Source organism: Mytilus edulis, chromosome 13, assembly GCF_963676685.1.
Source record: "Mytilus edulis chromosome 13, xbMytEdul2.2, whole genome shotgun sequence".
Taxonomy (NCBI): Eukaryota; Metazoa; Mollusca; class Bivalvia; order Mytilida; family Mytilidae; genus Mytilus; species Mytilus edulis.
In genome coordinates this window covers 13,590,386-13,607,417 of record NC_092356.1, presented here as the reverse complement: position 1 = coordinate 13,607,417, position 17,032 = coordinate 13,590,386, and the positions used below count along the sequence as shown (strand labels likewise).

The 17,032-nt window shown below is 31.6% G+C and overlaps 1 protein-coding gene across 5 annotated transcripts in view; it reads left to right on the top strand.

Annotated features, from left to right (window-relative positions):
• LOC139501721 (activated CDC42 kinase 1-like) overlaps positions 1-17,032 on the top strand; it is a 52,020-nt gene that overhangs the window by 23,850 nt on the left and 11,138 nt on the right. For all 5 annotated transcript variants that reach the window (XM_071290864.1, XM_071290866.1, XM_071290867.1 and 2 more), the window contains 6 exons: positions 2,106-2,235; positions 4,489-4,683; positions 7,071-7,220; positions 8,014-8,199; positions 9,210-9,301; positions 15,253-15,379. In XM_071290864.1, coding sequence (XP_071146965.1) covers positions 2,106-2,235; positions 4,489-4,683; positions 7,071-7,220; positions 8,014-8,199; positions 9,210-9,301; positions 15,253-15,379 — 880 coding nt within the window. The remainder of the gene's footprint in view (positions 1-2,105; positions 2,236-4,488; positions 4,684-7,070; positions 7,221-8,013; positions 8,200-9,209; positions 9,302-15,252; positions 15,380-17,032) is intronic.

The window sequence follows — 17,032 nt, the reverse complement described above, 5'->3', positions numbered from 1 at the left end:
TTTATACGACCATATATATTGGTATCACATCGTCGTTGACGGCGTTGTTGTCGTCGTCAGCGTCGTCCCAAGACAGATGGCGTCCGGATAATAACTTTAGTATAAGTAAATAGAAATCAATTAAATTTTAACACAATGTTTATGACCACAAAAGGAAGCTTGGGATTGATTTTGGGGGTTATTGTCCCTAAGGTTTAGGAATTAGGGGCCCAAAGGGGGCAAAAAACAAGCATTTATGTAGTTTCAAGACAATAAATTGGAGTTATCTTTCTTTGTCCAGAATGGTTGTTGAATCACCTTAAACCAATGCTTTATGAAATATTCTTTGAATATTGGAGTTATCTTTCTTTGTCCAGAATAGTAGTTGAATCAACTTAAATCAATGGTATATACAATATACAATGCAATATTCACTTTTACTACCAACTAATAAATTTAAACAATCTTTACCATTCTGAGTGAGTGATAACAAGCACTTTTTTTTATATTTTAATATTTTATGATTTATTTAAATGAGTAGTTATTGTTGCAAACTCCATTAGAAATTTGAATTGAGATCAGTTTTGGAATAAGGGAAAGGGGGAGGTGAAAAAATTGGGTAAATTTTTCTCATTTCAGATTTCAAAAATAAAAAAGAAAATTTCTTCAAACTTTTTTTTGAGAGGATAAATATTCAACAGCATAGTGAGTTGCTCAAAGGCAAACAATTTTTTTAAAGTTCATTAGACCACATTCATTCTGTGTCAGAAACCTATGCTGTGTCAACTATTTAATCACAATCCAAGTTCAGAGCTGAATCCAGCTTGAATACTGTGTTCGTACTTACCCCAACTGTTCAGGGTTCAACCTCTGCGGTCGTATAAAGCTGTGCCCTGTAGAACATCTGGTTTACCTATTCACATACTCTCTATCAAAATAAGAAGATGTGGTATGATTGCCAATGAGACAACTATCCACCAAATGAATTTGATGTGAGCAATTAATGGCAACAATGAGAAAACCCCCTATGTCTTCAAGACAGATTTAACATTTTGACAATGTCAAGACAGATTAACCATGTTGACAATGTCAAGACAGATTAACCATTTTGAATTTGTCAAGACAGCTTAACCATTTTGTTAATGTCAAGACAGATTAACCATTTTGATCATGTCAAGACAGCTTAACCATTTTAAAATTGTCAAGACAGCTTAACCATTTTGACAATTTCAAGACAGATTAACCATTTTGACTATGTCAAGACAGATTAACCATTTTGACTATGTCAAGACAGATTAACCATGTTCACCATATCAAGACAGATTAACCATTTTGACAATGTCAGGACTGATTAACCATTTTGACTATGTCAAGATAGATTAACCATTTTGACTATGACAAGACAGCTTAACCATTTTGTCAATGTCAAGACAGATTAACCATTTTGACTATGTCAAGACAGATTAACCATTTTAACATTGTCAAGACAGATTAATCATTTTGACAATGTCAAGACAGATTAACCATTTTGTCAATGTAAAAACAGATTAACCATTTTGACAATGTCATGATAGACTAACCATTTTAACCATGCCAAGACAGATTAACCATTTTGACCATGTCAAGACATATTAACCATTTTGACAATGTCAAGACAGATTAGCAATTTTCACCATGTCAATGCTAAATGACCATGTTGACAATGTCAAGACAGATTAACCATTTTGATAATGTCAGTGCAGAATTACAATTTTGATCATGTCAAGGCAGAATAACCATTTTAAAAAAGTCAAGGCAGAATAACCATTTCGATAATGTCAAGGCAGAATAATTATTTTTACTTAAATATGATAATTTGTTTCATTAAATAACTTGGCCATGTTGACCATGTTTTGATATTATCTTTTCAGACTTGGGGTTATTTTGACTATGTTTTTAATATTTCATTTCAGACGTAATTCCATATTGACTATGATTTGAATCATTTGATATTATCTTTTGAGACTTGGCCCTTTTTGACTATGACTTGATATTTTCTTTTCAGACTTGGTCATTTTGACTATATTTTGGATATTATCTTTTCAGACTTGGTCATTTTGACTATATTTTGGATATTATCTTTTCAGACTTGGTCATTTTGACTATGTCAAGACAGAAGACTTGGAGAAGATTGGTATGGGTAAACCTGCCATCAGGAGGCTAATAGATGCTGTTAAGAAAAAAAAAGCTACCAGAAGATCAAGATTGTTTGACAAAGTAAGGTTGTTATGTGAGGAGGGGTTGGAGGGGTCCTGATCCCGAAATCTCATGCTTAAAAACATGAAATCCAGACATCCCGAATTTAAAGAAATTTGAATCCCGACAAACACGAAATTTGTAAAAGGAAATCCCAGATCCTGAAAGGACAAATTCTGAAATCCAGAGCTTAAAAACACCAGATCCCGACGTCCGGAAAAGAATCTGCCCCCCCCCCCCTCTTATGTCGTTGCCACAGCCCTAGGAGTTTTAGGAGTTGGTCCATCAAACTCTTCATACCTAGTTTACATACTGACACTTTTTTTATGATTATAAATCTGCTGCTCTTTTCACAAAAAATCTTAAGAGTAAAAATAATTGTAAGTCATACACACATTTCAGAATAACTTATGATCAATTTTACTTGTAAGTTTTTTTGTGAAAAGAGTAGCTGTACAGTTTTAATGAATTCTTCATACCATAAATACGAAATAACTTTAGTTTTTCTCTTCATACCATATATAATAAATACGAAATAACTTTAGTTTTCTCTTCATACCATAAATACGAAATAACTTTAGTTTTCTTATTTGAATTGTTTTACATTTGTCATTTTGGGGCCTTTTATAGCTGACTATCCGGTATGGGCTTTTCTCATTGTTAAAGGCTGTACCGCAACCTGAAGTTGTTAATTTCTGCGTCATTGTGTCTCTTGTGAAGAGTTGTCTCATTGGCAATCACTTCACATCTTCTTTTTTGTATACATCCAAATCCAATAAAATAAAAAACAACATGTTATGAATTTCAATGCTTTTGAACTCCAATAAGAGTTGAACTAATAGGGAATGCATGCATTGACTATAATGGATATTCATTTAAACATAATACTGAAAAAATACAGAAATCTATGACTGCAGGATGTTTTAAAAAAGATAAAATACTGTAACTGGTCTGTTTTTAGGAGATTGGACTACAGGACTTCCTTGAATGATCAATTTTAATTGAGGGGAAATTAATACTGAAAGGCTGAAATGCCTAAAAATATAGCTTCCAGAAAAATTGTCTTCTGTATTTTACAATTAAGCATGACAAGTTATCAATTATGAATCAAAGAATGCTTGTAGTTACCAAAATTAAGCTCTAACTACCTTACCGGCTTAAATAAAGCTGTAACTACCTTACCTGCTCAAATTAAGCTCTAACTACCTTACCTGCTCAAATTAAGCTCTAACTACCTTACCTGCTCAAATTAAGCTCTAACTACCTTACCTACTCAAATTAAGCTCTAACTACCTTACCTGCTCAAATAATTTTGTATGTATAACTCATATAAATCATAGTTGGCAACTATAGATCACCAAATCATCTTCAAGAATAAGTAAAACCCACACAACTCAGCAAGCTATTAAAGGCTCAAAACTGACAAATGTTAAACAGTTCAGACAAGAAAAATTACTGCATGTTTTTTTGAAAAAAAACAAATATGATACAGCAACAAAAGGACAACTTAACTGAAGTATAAGCTCCTTACTTGGGACAGGCATATACATACACGTCTTCATGTACGGAACCCTCCCACTTATCTGGGACAGGCATATACATACACGTCTTCATGCACGGAACCCTCCCACTTATCTGGGACAGGCATGTACATACACGTCCTCAGGAACAGAACCCTCCCACTTATCTGGGACAGGGATGTGCATAAACGTCTTCAGGCACGGAATCTTCCCACTTATCTGGGATAGACATGTACATACAGGTCTTCAGGCACGGAACCCTCCCACTTATCTGGGATAGGCATGTTCATACACGTATTCAGGCATAGAACCCTCCTACTTATCTGGGACAGGGATGTGCATAAACGTCTTCAAGCATGGAACCCTCCCACTTATCTGGGACAGGGATGTGCATAAACGTCTTCAGGCACGGAATCTTCCCACTTATCTGGGATAGGCATGTACATACAGGTCTTCAGGCATGGAACCCTCCCACTTATCTGGGACAGGCATGTACATACACGTCTTCAAGCATGGAATCCTCCCACTTATCTGGGACAGGGATGTGCATAAACGTCTTCAGGCACGGAATCTTCCCACTTATCTGGGATAGGCATGTACATACAGGTCTTCAGGCACGGAACCCTCCCAATTATCTGGGACAGGCATGTACATACACGTCTTCAAGTATATGGAACCCTCCCACTTATCTGGGACAGTGGTTTGATTAAGATTTTAATTAATAAATGGAAAAATATATATATGTATATTTCAGATCCTTCCTGGAGGAAAAACAACTACAGATAAATCTGATGGAAAGAAAATTAATTCTCCTGTTGCTAAGGGTAACCAAGACCAAGTGTTGACATGCCTGATCAGTGAGAAATCATTGTTTCTCCAAGAAAAACTGGGCAATGGTTCTTTTGGAGTTGTCCGTAAAGCAGAATGGACCACTCTTACAGGGAAAAAGGTATACAACATAAGATATGATATTCTTTTCAAATTTCAAATACTGAGGTTGTGAGCTCAAACCCTATCTGTGGAAGTTGTGTCCAACTTCAATTTTAATTGAAAAATATTGCCAATTTTCTGCCAAAAAACAGAGGCTCTCTGTGCGTACTCTAGGGGTCCTCCATTAATAAAACTAGTCATCAACTGTAAGGATAAAATCAAATGTACATCAATAGTGAAAACATGTATCCCTGGCAAATTAACAGAATATTTATTTAAAAGCTAATAATATAATTAGGCATAAAGGGGACAATCAAAGACAATAAGTCAAAGAAAGAACAAAAGAAAAAAAGACATCCCCTCCTTCCCCCCCCCAAAAAAAACCCCAACTACAACAAAATGACCAACAACACTTAAAGTTTCAGTGTCAGAAAACTTATGATAAGCTTATTTGATTTCAATAAGAATATGGGGTAGGGTCTGAATATTTGTTCAGATGATCAGAAAGGACAAAAAATATCTTCCCTGTTAATGGCACCAGTAACTGCTTGTTAAAGTCATAAGAAACGAGTGACCGGTGAAAAATAATGTTCTTCAATTCTTAAACCAATGCATACAAACATCATAAACTTAGTCTTCTGTGCTCCAATTTATCATTTTTTTCGTGTAAACTTCGTATAATCGTCAATTTTTTTTTCAATCTGTCAGTGTTGTTGTGAAAATATGGCAGGTAATTAAAGTTCGTGTTCTGAAGCCGAAGTTTAACGATTGTCACCTGTTTGTCAACAATTGACGAAAAATAAACAAAAAAGCATGGAAATTGAGCACGTGTTTAACATGTAAATTCAGATAATAGTTTATTTTAAGGACATCCATGCGTATTGTGGTCACCGGATTTTTACGAGATGGGTCACACTGAGGTCACCTTGCATACGGAAAATATATCGGGGGAATTGCTTGCTGGAAGGAAGCAATTCAAATAAAGTAAACTTCTTCTAAATATGAATAAATTAAAGAATTTTCTTCAGAAAAAAGTATATGTACATAAGTTTTACAATGAAAACTATCGATTGAGTTATAAAAAACATATGCATTATTTTTTTTTGATTTGAGGTTTCTTATGACTTTAAACATTGTTAAAAGCTTACAACTAATGAATGATAAATCACATCATTTAGTGGCATAAACAAGGGGAAGAAACTGGTACTGCTGCTATATAAATAGGAAATAACAATTTCCCCTGAACATGCTTAAGCTGTATCATTTTTGTAGAGTTTTTTCATAAAAATGCATGTATAACGGCTTAGTGACAAAAACAGAATTGAACTTGACCAATCCTTCATAATTTTGACCTCTACTTATTGCTGATGTCATAATGTTTTAACCGAAACTTATCAAGTACTCGTCAGGATTACTGGTGAACAAAATAAAAACATAAGTTTCTTTTATGAAAAACACACATTGTTTACCAGATTCTTGACAAAATATGCCATATGAAGACATTTTGAAAGCATTAGCTGGACTCTGTAACTTTGTATTGTGACAAACACCTGATATTTTAAAGTACATGTATTGATATACAAATCTGATAATCTATATATACATGATATATCAGCAGTTTTACAATTGATTTGATGCCAAAGTGTAATGATCTGACCTGTTTATAGACCAATTAGATTAATAACTAATCATTTTTTTTCATTCATAAAAATCTACTTACAAACTGAAATTTTAATCTTTGTAAAATATAATTTACAAATGTGTTGAATACGAATTTTAAGAAGCAAATTAATTTTGTGAATGAAATTTTAATGTGTTATATTAAGGAGACATATAATTCCTTTAAGTAAACCTATGATTTCTTTTAATATTTTCAAAATGAACATTAATCTATATGTTGATTGTGGCGTGAAGAACTTTTTTTTTCTTTTCCATTAAGGTCAAAGTAGTCATAAGTTATATTTTGCATCGAAACTTAAGGATTTAGAAAAATATTACTCACAATAAAAATAAGGGTAAATATAAAAAGAAGATGTGGTATGATTGCCAAAGAGACAACTCTTCACAAGTGACCAAATGACACAGGAATTAACAACTATAGGTCACTGTATGGCCTTTGATTGTTAAAGAGACAGCATTCACCAGTGACCAAATGACACAGGAATTAACAACTATAGGTCACTGTATGGCCTATGATTGTTAAAGAGACAGCATTCACCAGTGACCAAATGACACAGGAATTAACAACTATAGGTCACTGTATGGCCTATGATTGTTAAAGAGACAGCATTCACCAGTTTTCAAATCACATTGATATAAGCAATTATATGGGTCACTCTGCATTGTTAGTTATGATGTGGATACCCATAATGTTTTTATTACATTGAATTTGGTTTTATTTTCTAGATAGTCGCTGTGAAAATTCTAAGAAAAGATGTGTTGGCCCTTCCAGGTGCCTTTGAAGACTTTGTAAAGGAAGTAAATGCCATGCATACATTATCTCATCCAAACTTGATAAGACTGTATGGGATTGTATTATCAACTCCTCTTATGATGGTATATATAGTTTTTTATTTAGTGGCTTAAAAATTTATCTGTTGATTTATAAAAAAAACACACATAGAAATCAAACCTAATGATATTCCCAGCTAATAAAAGTAATCTCTTTAAGTTTTCAGCAAAGTAATCTTTGCAAATTTTGTGCATCCGAAGCACTTTTCTGGATTTACCTTTATAAGGAAGGCTGATATCCAAATACTCAAAAGCCAAGAATTATAAGTACAGAAACAACTGATGAGCTAAATGAAAAAAAGGACCTTAAAAAGATGAGCAAGTTGGAACCTTAAGTTTCTTAATCATTTATAAATGGCAGAATGAAAAGTGTTTAATACTCTCAAACACATATATCAGAAAAACAAAAGATATGGGGTATTTATCAATGACACAAAATCTGTACATGCACAGCAAAAAAAACCAAAAACACACCACTGTAATTTGCCATTTTTTTACAATAACAATATTTACTGTGGAGCAAATTGGATCAATGAGACAAAAAACACATACATACCATTTCGGTAACAGTGTTAGCTCCCCTTGTCTCTACGGTAGAAAATCTACTCAAGGATTTTCACAATAGCATAATATTTAGATTATTTGAATAATTGCTAATCTTTTTTTTATACTTTTAGGTAACAGAGTTAGCTCCACTTGGTTCTTTGTTATTTTTTTTTATACTTTTAGGTAACAGAGTTAGCTCCCTTTGGCTCTTATATTAGTTTTTTTTTTATACTTTTAGGTAACAGAGTTAGCTACCATTGGCTCTTATGTTAGTTTTTCTTTATACTTTTAGGTAACAGAGTTAGCTCCACTTGGTTCCATGTTGGAAAAACTACACAAGGAACAGGAGAAGATATTGTTATCTTGTCTTTGTGATTATGCTATACAGATAGCAACAGGAATGAGTTATCTGGAATCCAAACGTTTTATTCACAGAGATCTGGCTTGCAGGAATGTTTTATTATCCCCTCCAGATAAGGTTTGTAGCTATTGGAGTAAATTTGTCAACGACTATGACATGACGTGCATACACGTTTTGTGAATTATATAATGAAGTATAAGGATTAGAATATTTAAAAGCTTGAAAAACTACATACAGGTCAAATAACCTGAATAATTCAGTCATTATATTATATCAGAAAAAAATAATATTGAATCCAAAAAAATACTTTTGATTTAATTTATATGTCATACAAGCCTATATATATCTATAATACTAAAATTACGAGGTCCAGTTTGTCAGCCGTCATCACGTAAAAACGACGAATCACAGAATTCAACTTTATATATAACTAATATAGTACAAAGGTGTAGATTAAAAATTACACCACTCCAGGCCCTTTTGTTTTCCACGTAATTAATATTGCCAATAATTAAGAAGTTCCGGGTCGAGTCCGCTACCGATACCAATAGTATATTCACCTGTTACCTATTACCTTATCTGTACCTTCCGCATCTGACAGGCGCACCACCAAACGTTGTATTCAGGATTAATATGCTATATACACGGGTCATAACCACAGGGTTGACACTATTAAATTGTCAAATTGTTACCTATTGTAGTATTTTAATCAGTAAGACTTTCTAAGATAACAATACGAATACTAAAAATCTGGACTAAAAATAAGGCGTATATATATAGGTACAGTTTTCAATTTGTTAGTGGGCATGACTCCATTCCAGGACCTTTTGTTTTCCAAATAATTAATATTATTGTTTCAGTTCGACGGGTTCAAACAGAAAGACTTGAAAGCAGAGAAAAACTGTGTATCTTATAATCGGCATGACTTTATCAGATGACAATACTAATACTAAAATAAGGCTTGCGCATAGTTATATACTTTAATTCAGTCACGGACCCGTGATATCACGGGTGTGTTCTAGTATATATATAGAAATATTATACTTAGTTGAACATTACAACAAAATCTCCTAAAATTGGTATCCCATGAAAAAAAAAATGAATCTACAGTATATTTTTACTTCCAGGTGAAAATAGGAGATTTTGGATTAATGAGAGCTTTACCAAACCAAGAGGACCATTATGTTATGTCTGATCAGAAGAAGATTCCATTTGCATGGTAAAGTTTGAAAATTAAAGAATACAATATTGCTTGGCCATATACAAAGAAATCTTTAACTTTTAAGGCATGTTTTCTAAATTTTAAATGAGGTAAGGATTGAAGTACTGTTTTTAGTTTCACCTTTATGAATTATTACTGAAAATTCAGACTTTTGTAATGTTAAAATTGAGAATGGGAATGGGGAATGTGTCAAAGAGACAACAACCTGACCATAGAATTATTACATCTGATCATGCTGATAGGTTTTGCAAAATAAAAAACTAAAGCTTTCAGCTGAAATCACAAATTTTTTTTAATTAACAATTTGAAATGCACACAAAGTTTGTTATTTTTGGCAAAAAGTTGATAGCATTTAAACTTGTATCTTTAAAGTATAAGCCAGCTGATATTGATCATAATTATTTATCTGTTTTATATTTTAAGTCATCTAATTTGGTAAGTTAAAGTCCCAAACACATTTTTACATTATTTTGACATCTTCATTAAAGGATTTTGAAAACATTTTGATTTTTTCCCAGTTTATCTGCTTGTTTTTATGTATGCATCCATTGTCAAGTTTCTTGGGATAATAAAAGTACAGCCTTACAAAATATATAATTTTTTTTTTACATATGGTCATGGAACATTAATGTTTTTGCTTAATTTGAATTTAACCATTTATTTTTATTAACTGTTAAGATATAAAGCATTGATTCTTAAAATACCACTTACTCCTATACAATTACAATATATTGTATAATTGGATTTTGATATTATTCTTTTCAATGCATTTGGATGCTGAATTTTGAGTTATTTCCCATTTTGTTGTAGTATACAGTGCAATCTATATAACATCACGATACCTAAATTCCACCCATTTAGCAAAAGTAACAGCAGAAATCTTATAAGATTTCCTAGAGACTAAACAATTTGTAGTTTTATGATTTGATACATCTTTCAACATAGGTAAAAATATTTAGATATACAGTAACACAAAAAGTTCACAGTTTTTATCAACAGATGAAGTGTTTACTGAAAAAGCAAAATGTACGGAAACATCGCCATGCGACCTCATCAAAACGTCATCTTTTTAAAATTAGGACATACAATATGTTACAAGTATCCAACTCTTGAAAAATAAAGAGTATAAAGCATCCAATTATTCAAAATATTTGAAGGAATTAAACAAAAGCTCTGTTATTAGACTTTTGACGATACAAATTTAAGCATGGATGCAATTTGAGTACTCCTCATTACAGAATCATTGATGGTTTGGAGGTCACTTGAGACCAATTTTTCTATGATTCCATATGGATTCAAAATTAAACTTGTGAAACCATATAGTAAGTAATGATACATCTAGAAAATAAACACATAATGGAAACTTTTGTCAGAAGCATAAATAAACGTAGGTTAAAAAACTGTAAAAATAGGTGCAATTTGGGTACCCTGACGTTATGTGAATACTGTACTGTGAATGAAAAAATATGTGTACATTTATTATTGCGATTGATGCATGATCAACACATGTATTATCTGTGGAATATACCAAGATACATTCAGAGTGTATGACCTACACTGACAAGATTTCAAATTTGAAAATTCATTGCTTTTAGACTGAAAAAGTAAATTAATGAAAACACGGAATTTCAGAGAAAAAAGAAAGATCTTTATCAAATGATAAAATCAAAAGCTTAAACCCATTAAACAATAGGAAAACACCTGTCATGTCCTGACTTGGCACAGGCATTTCCTTATACAGAAAATGCTGGAATAAACCTGGTTTTATAGCTAGCTAAAACTTTCATTTGTCATCACCTGATGTGTGCAGCTGTAAACAAAAATAAATGAATTATCTCCCTTCATACACTTTGTTTTAATACATTCTGAAATTTTATTATTCAAGTATCAGTCAGTAATGCTGATATTGAAATATAATTTTTTCACTTAAAATTTGCTGTTACAAAGTTTTGGACATTGTTTAAAATTTAGAATATGTCTGCCTCATGCAAAATTCTGATTTCTAGAGGGGCTTTGGCTGTATACTTTTGGTCTTTTTGTTTTATCAGCTGTTCATTATTTTTGTCGAGCCTGCAACTTTTGTTGCAGAAAGCTCGACATAGGGATAGTGATCCGGCGGCAGCGACGGTGTCGTTAGCTAACTTCTTAAAAGCTTTATATTTAAGAAGGTGGAAGACCTAGATGCTTCATACTTTGTACATGGATGCCACATGTTACGAAGTTTTTGTCAGTCACATGTCCATTGTTCTTGACCTCATTTTCATGGTTCAGTGACTACTTGAAAAAAAAGATAAGATTTTTTGTAATGTAAAATTCTCTCTTATTATAAGTAATAGCAAGGTTCTCATGCTGGTCAGACAGTTTTCACTTGACCTCCACCTCATTTTATGGATCATTGAACAAGGTTAAGTTTTGGTGGTCAAGTCCATAGCTCAGATACTATAAGCAATAGGTCTAGTGCATTCGGTGTATGGAAGGACTGTAAGGTGTACATGTTCAACTGGCAGGTGTCATCTGACCTTGACCTCATTTTCATGGTTTTGTGGTTATACAGTACCCTTCAAAAATATCGATTCGATTTCGTTTTTTTCCGATTTATGTGTTTCTTGGAATCACACCGAGTACCGCGGATTTCACTCCTAAAATCCTCCAAAGATTCTCTCCCAACACCGCGTGGCTGTTAATTGGTTTATTGGCCATCGGAATTACTAAAAATTAACGACGCGTGACAACATAATCGGATTACCCAGATAATTTACCTATGAACATTAAACGATCTTGGTTGCACAGGTGTGCTTTAAAATCACGGTATTAAAAATTGAAAATGTTTTCCTTTCTTTGACAGATAAAGATGTGACAATATCATTTAGAATAAGATTATTATTATCTTATATGTTTTTGTCCTTTGACATTATCTTTGAAATAAAACGTACATACGAAAAAGTATGAAGAAAATACTTGTTATTTTGTGTGTCTATTACAATCCTGTCAGGTCATACATCTTTTATAACTTATTCAATAAGCAATATCGGCGCATTAATTGTACATTATTTAAAAAATCAACTGGCTAATAAAATCATGTTGTTTTTTCGGTAACACGATTCATCGGATCATCAAGTAAACTTAATTAAATGCGCCATGTGAAATATTATGTTTCACAACCTCGGTACATTTATACAGACTAGAATAATTTAAATTACTAACAGAAACTGTAAAATGACAAGTCTGTTGAACAAAGGAAATAACTTCAAGTTATATTGATAGCGCTCGTCATTTTCGTATTTTACAGAACGGGTTTCAAATTGACGAAAGTATTTATATCAATTTCGTCATTTAAATTTGGAAAGTGTAAAAATATTTTCACTTTAAAGTATTATAATTCTACCGGTCTTCATGTGTTTGACAAGTTTAGGACGCTCAATCAGTAAACGTTTACAAAAGATGTTAAAAGTTGTGATGATAAGTAATCCGCTTATCGCTATCCGATAGGTCACTAATCCTTTAATTAATATCAAACCTCAAAATTGCCCATCATAATATTCTATTCCAGTTAAATGATCAGTCATCATTTTATTTTCAAAATTTCCCAAACGCCTACAATTGGCAGTTCTTTATCGTATTATTGTCATTTGAAACAATTATTCACCCGGACAATTTCCATCATAATTTCAATATTTCATCAACCGTAATTTATATTATTGACCATGGACATATAACTAATGTCCAGGCTACTTCGCTTTTTGAAAGATAAAACATTAACATTCAAATAGTTAAAGATGTGTTCTCGTTTATTCGGATAAGAATTATATTTTTCCGATTAATCAATTGTAAAAGGACCTTCCGGAGCCTCAATACGATTGCACAAAAATGTCGTTCTGCAACTTTAGAAACCTTGAATGGACTTTCCCACGGTCGTCTAGAAAGGTCACCTGAGTTTACTAGTACGCGATATTTTTTCCCGCCCTTTAAAAAACTCGTGCTTGGATAAAATTGATGTTAACTATTTTTAGCATTTAACATTGTTAAGTAAGTCAAGTTCAAGTTCAACCCAAACTGTTGATAACTGAGATGTGTATCGTGGAATTGTCTTCTCACGGCAAATAATTGTTTTTAAAATACACAAATTTACATTCATTGTGCGAAAATAAATATTATACAAAGATACAAAACTTTCAGACACGTAATTTTATAATTTTCTTTCAACTGCTCAGATTAATTTAGCGAAAGTTTCCGGTTATTTTTACACAAGTATGTTCATTTCGTAAATAAACTATTAATTTACTGGTGAAGACATCGAGGTCAAAATTAAGTAGTTTTTATTTTTCTATTAAACTTAAATACAATTGAAAGAATTAACAACAAAATTTTGCTTTTAAATCTTTTATTCATTCCAGCAATTAGATAATCGTAAAAAAAAAAACCGCCGTAGATTTACACAATTATTACGGGGCTATTATTATGCCTGATGAATGGTGAATAAATTTTCCTTTTTACTTGCATATGCAAAACTTTTAGACATATAATTTTTAAATAAAGACTAACTTTAAAGTAGAATATTTGGTTTTTCACATATTCCACTATATTTTATAATCGTTTTTTTTTTAAAAGCAAGTACATTAAGGTTAAGATATTTTTAGATGGGCTAACAAAAAATACGAAAATAATTTGACTTTAGTTTTTATTACCACAAATTAAATTTAATAAGAATAGAAGACATTTAAAATTATACACCTGTTTGACACTTAAACTGATACAGTAGACCGGAAATATAATTCTTTATAACTTCAACCTTTACCTGTCAGGTAATCCAATTACCCATTCAGTCTTGTGCCGGTAGAGATCAAAGTAGGATAAGGGCAATTAATTCCTCGGTGTAGAGAGTGAGCTCGTTATCACAATAAACGTTTACCTGATTTTGGGAGAGATTACTCCCAAATTCCTCCCAACATTTTGGGAGGAATATCGGAGTTTTTCGGAGTGGCTCCGACATTTTCCTCGGTGTAGGGTGTGGGAGAGTTGGTCCTCTTGAAGGGTACTGTAGTTATGGATTGGTGTTTTGGTCTGTTTTTCCTATACTGTATGCAATAGGTCTTCTATATTTGGTGTATGGAATGATTGAAAGGTGTACATGTCTAGCTGGCAGTGTCATCTGATCTTGACCTCATTTTCATGGTTCAGTGGTCAAAGTTAAGTTTTTGAGTTTTGATCTTTTTTTCTAATACTAATTGCAATAGGTGAACTATATTTGGTGTATGGAAATATTTTTATGATATATTTGTCAGTCGCGCAGGTTTAATTGACCTTGACCTCACAAGGTGCACAGTTTATTGCTCGATGTTAATTTTTGGGTTTTGGTCTGTTTTTCTTAAACTATAAGCTATAGGTCAACTATATTTGTTGTATGGAAGAATTGTTAGCTGTACATGCCTGCCTGGAATGGGTCATCTGACCTTGACCTCATTTTCTTGGTCCATTAATGGACAATGTTAAGTTTTCTTGGTTAGGTTTATGTGACAGTTGTAATAAAGCTTTATATTTAGGACTATCAACATAATATCAATGATAAGTAAAGAAGGCGAGACATTCAGCGTGTGCACTCTTATTTTAATAAGTTTTGGATTTTGAAATATTGTAGATGAGTATCTCTGATAAAGAAACATTTATTGTAGAAATGGGCATCTGGAATGAGTTTCACAAAAAATCTTACAATAAAATTAATCCTAAGTCTTACACATTCAATATACTCATGACCAACTTAAGTTGAAAGTTTTTTTTTGTGAAACCAGTTCCTGGTGCAATAGAATTACTTTTGTTAATAATATAATTAGGATGAACATTATATGAAAGTTTTCTTGGTGAAACTCGCTCCTGGTGCAATAAAATTGGTTTTGTAATGTTATTAAATACTATTTATGAAAATTATAAGAAACTTTTTTATTGTTTATTAGGTGTGCCCCTGAAAGTTTAAAGATCCGTGTGTTTTCTCACGCCAGTGATACATGGATGTTTGGTGTTACTTTGTGGGAGATGTTTACATATGGCGCAGAACCATGGATGGGATACAATGGTTCCCAGGTATAGATTTTAGATTTTAGATTTTATTTTATTTTATTTAAAGTGCAACCTGATACAATATACATGAAATTACAATTACATTTCAATACATTAGCAATAGTATACCATATCAGCCAGCCTTTAGAGGCTTATGAAGCACTAACAATATTCATACAAGATTATAAACATACAAAGAACATTATATTAACTCGATTATTCATTCTGAGATCTAAGGTATAAATGTATTTAAAATCACAGAAGAAGAAAGGGATTAAAAATGCAGATCAAAAGAAATGACAACAAAACCTGCATTAAAATCACAAGTGACATGAGCTTTCATCTTGCAATTAAAATCATTTGCCTTTCAATAATTTAAACTTAATAATATTACAGACAAATTAAAGGATTGAAAAACGCAAATCAATCTAAATGACATGAAAACCTGATTTTAAATCGGAAATAAATAAGCTTTCATCATTGCAATAGCAAACAATTGCCTTTCAATGATTAAATTTGCATTATTTTTTTTTGAAAATTATGCTTTTAAATTTGATTTTTTTTTTCTCTTTGATAGTTGTATTTTATTCTTTAAGAGATTTTCAAAAAGTTTGCACTTATTAGATTTTGAATTATTTAAATTGAATTTGCTTTAATCTTTTTTTTTTTTATTCTAAAATCCTTTATAGTGGTAGATTTAAGTGATCTGAAAAACTTTGCACAATTACATTTTTAGTTCAATATAGGAGATTTTATTTTATTGGCAAATAGTTTCTATTTCTAAGATTGAATTTATTTTCAAATCTTTCATAGTATTAGATTTTAGAGTACTCAAAAAGTCTGCACTCAGAAATTCTAATTTCAATAAATATGATTTGATTTTTGCACAAATAGTTTCTATTATGATTTTAATTTTAATTTTAAAAATGTTTTTAGAGATCTGGAAAAGTTTGCATTTTGTAGATTTTGAGTTTAATAAATATGATTTGATTTTATGGCAAATAGTTTCTATTTTGATTTGAATTTCATTTTTAAAAACTTTTATTTAAATCTCAAAATATTTGCACTCAGTAGATTCTGAATTCAATAGATATGATTTGATTTTTTGGAAAATATTTTCTGTTATGATTTGAATTTTATTTTTAAGATCTTTTTGGAGATCTCAAAAAGTTTGTACTGTGTTCAATAAATATGATTTGATTATTTGGAAAATAGTTTCTATTACAATTTAGATAAGCTCTTTGAAATCTTCCATAGATATAGTTATAGTTTTTTTTAGAAATTTTCAAAAAGTTTGCACTCATTAGATTTTGAAGTCACAGAAAACATTAAACCATAAAATTCTGGAATAAAAGAATTCAAAAGTACAAAACTGCAGAGGGAATTGATTTATTCTGAAATAAAGAAACTGTAATTACATTACCATTTGAGAGATTTAAAGATTGATTTTTAACTTTGCTGGATCAAATTCAACAGATCACCTTTTTTTCCAAGTCAATAATAAAATATTGACAAAAACCAAACCTTTAAAAAGCATGCAATATTCTTTGGTATTGCACTAGTAGTGCCAAAATAGCTTCTTATTATCAACTTCATCAAAGGAAAAAAAATAGTGTTTTATACAGTTTTCAAACTCTGCTATAAAATAAAGGGATAATTACAAGAATATTGATGAAT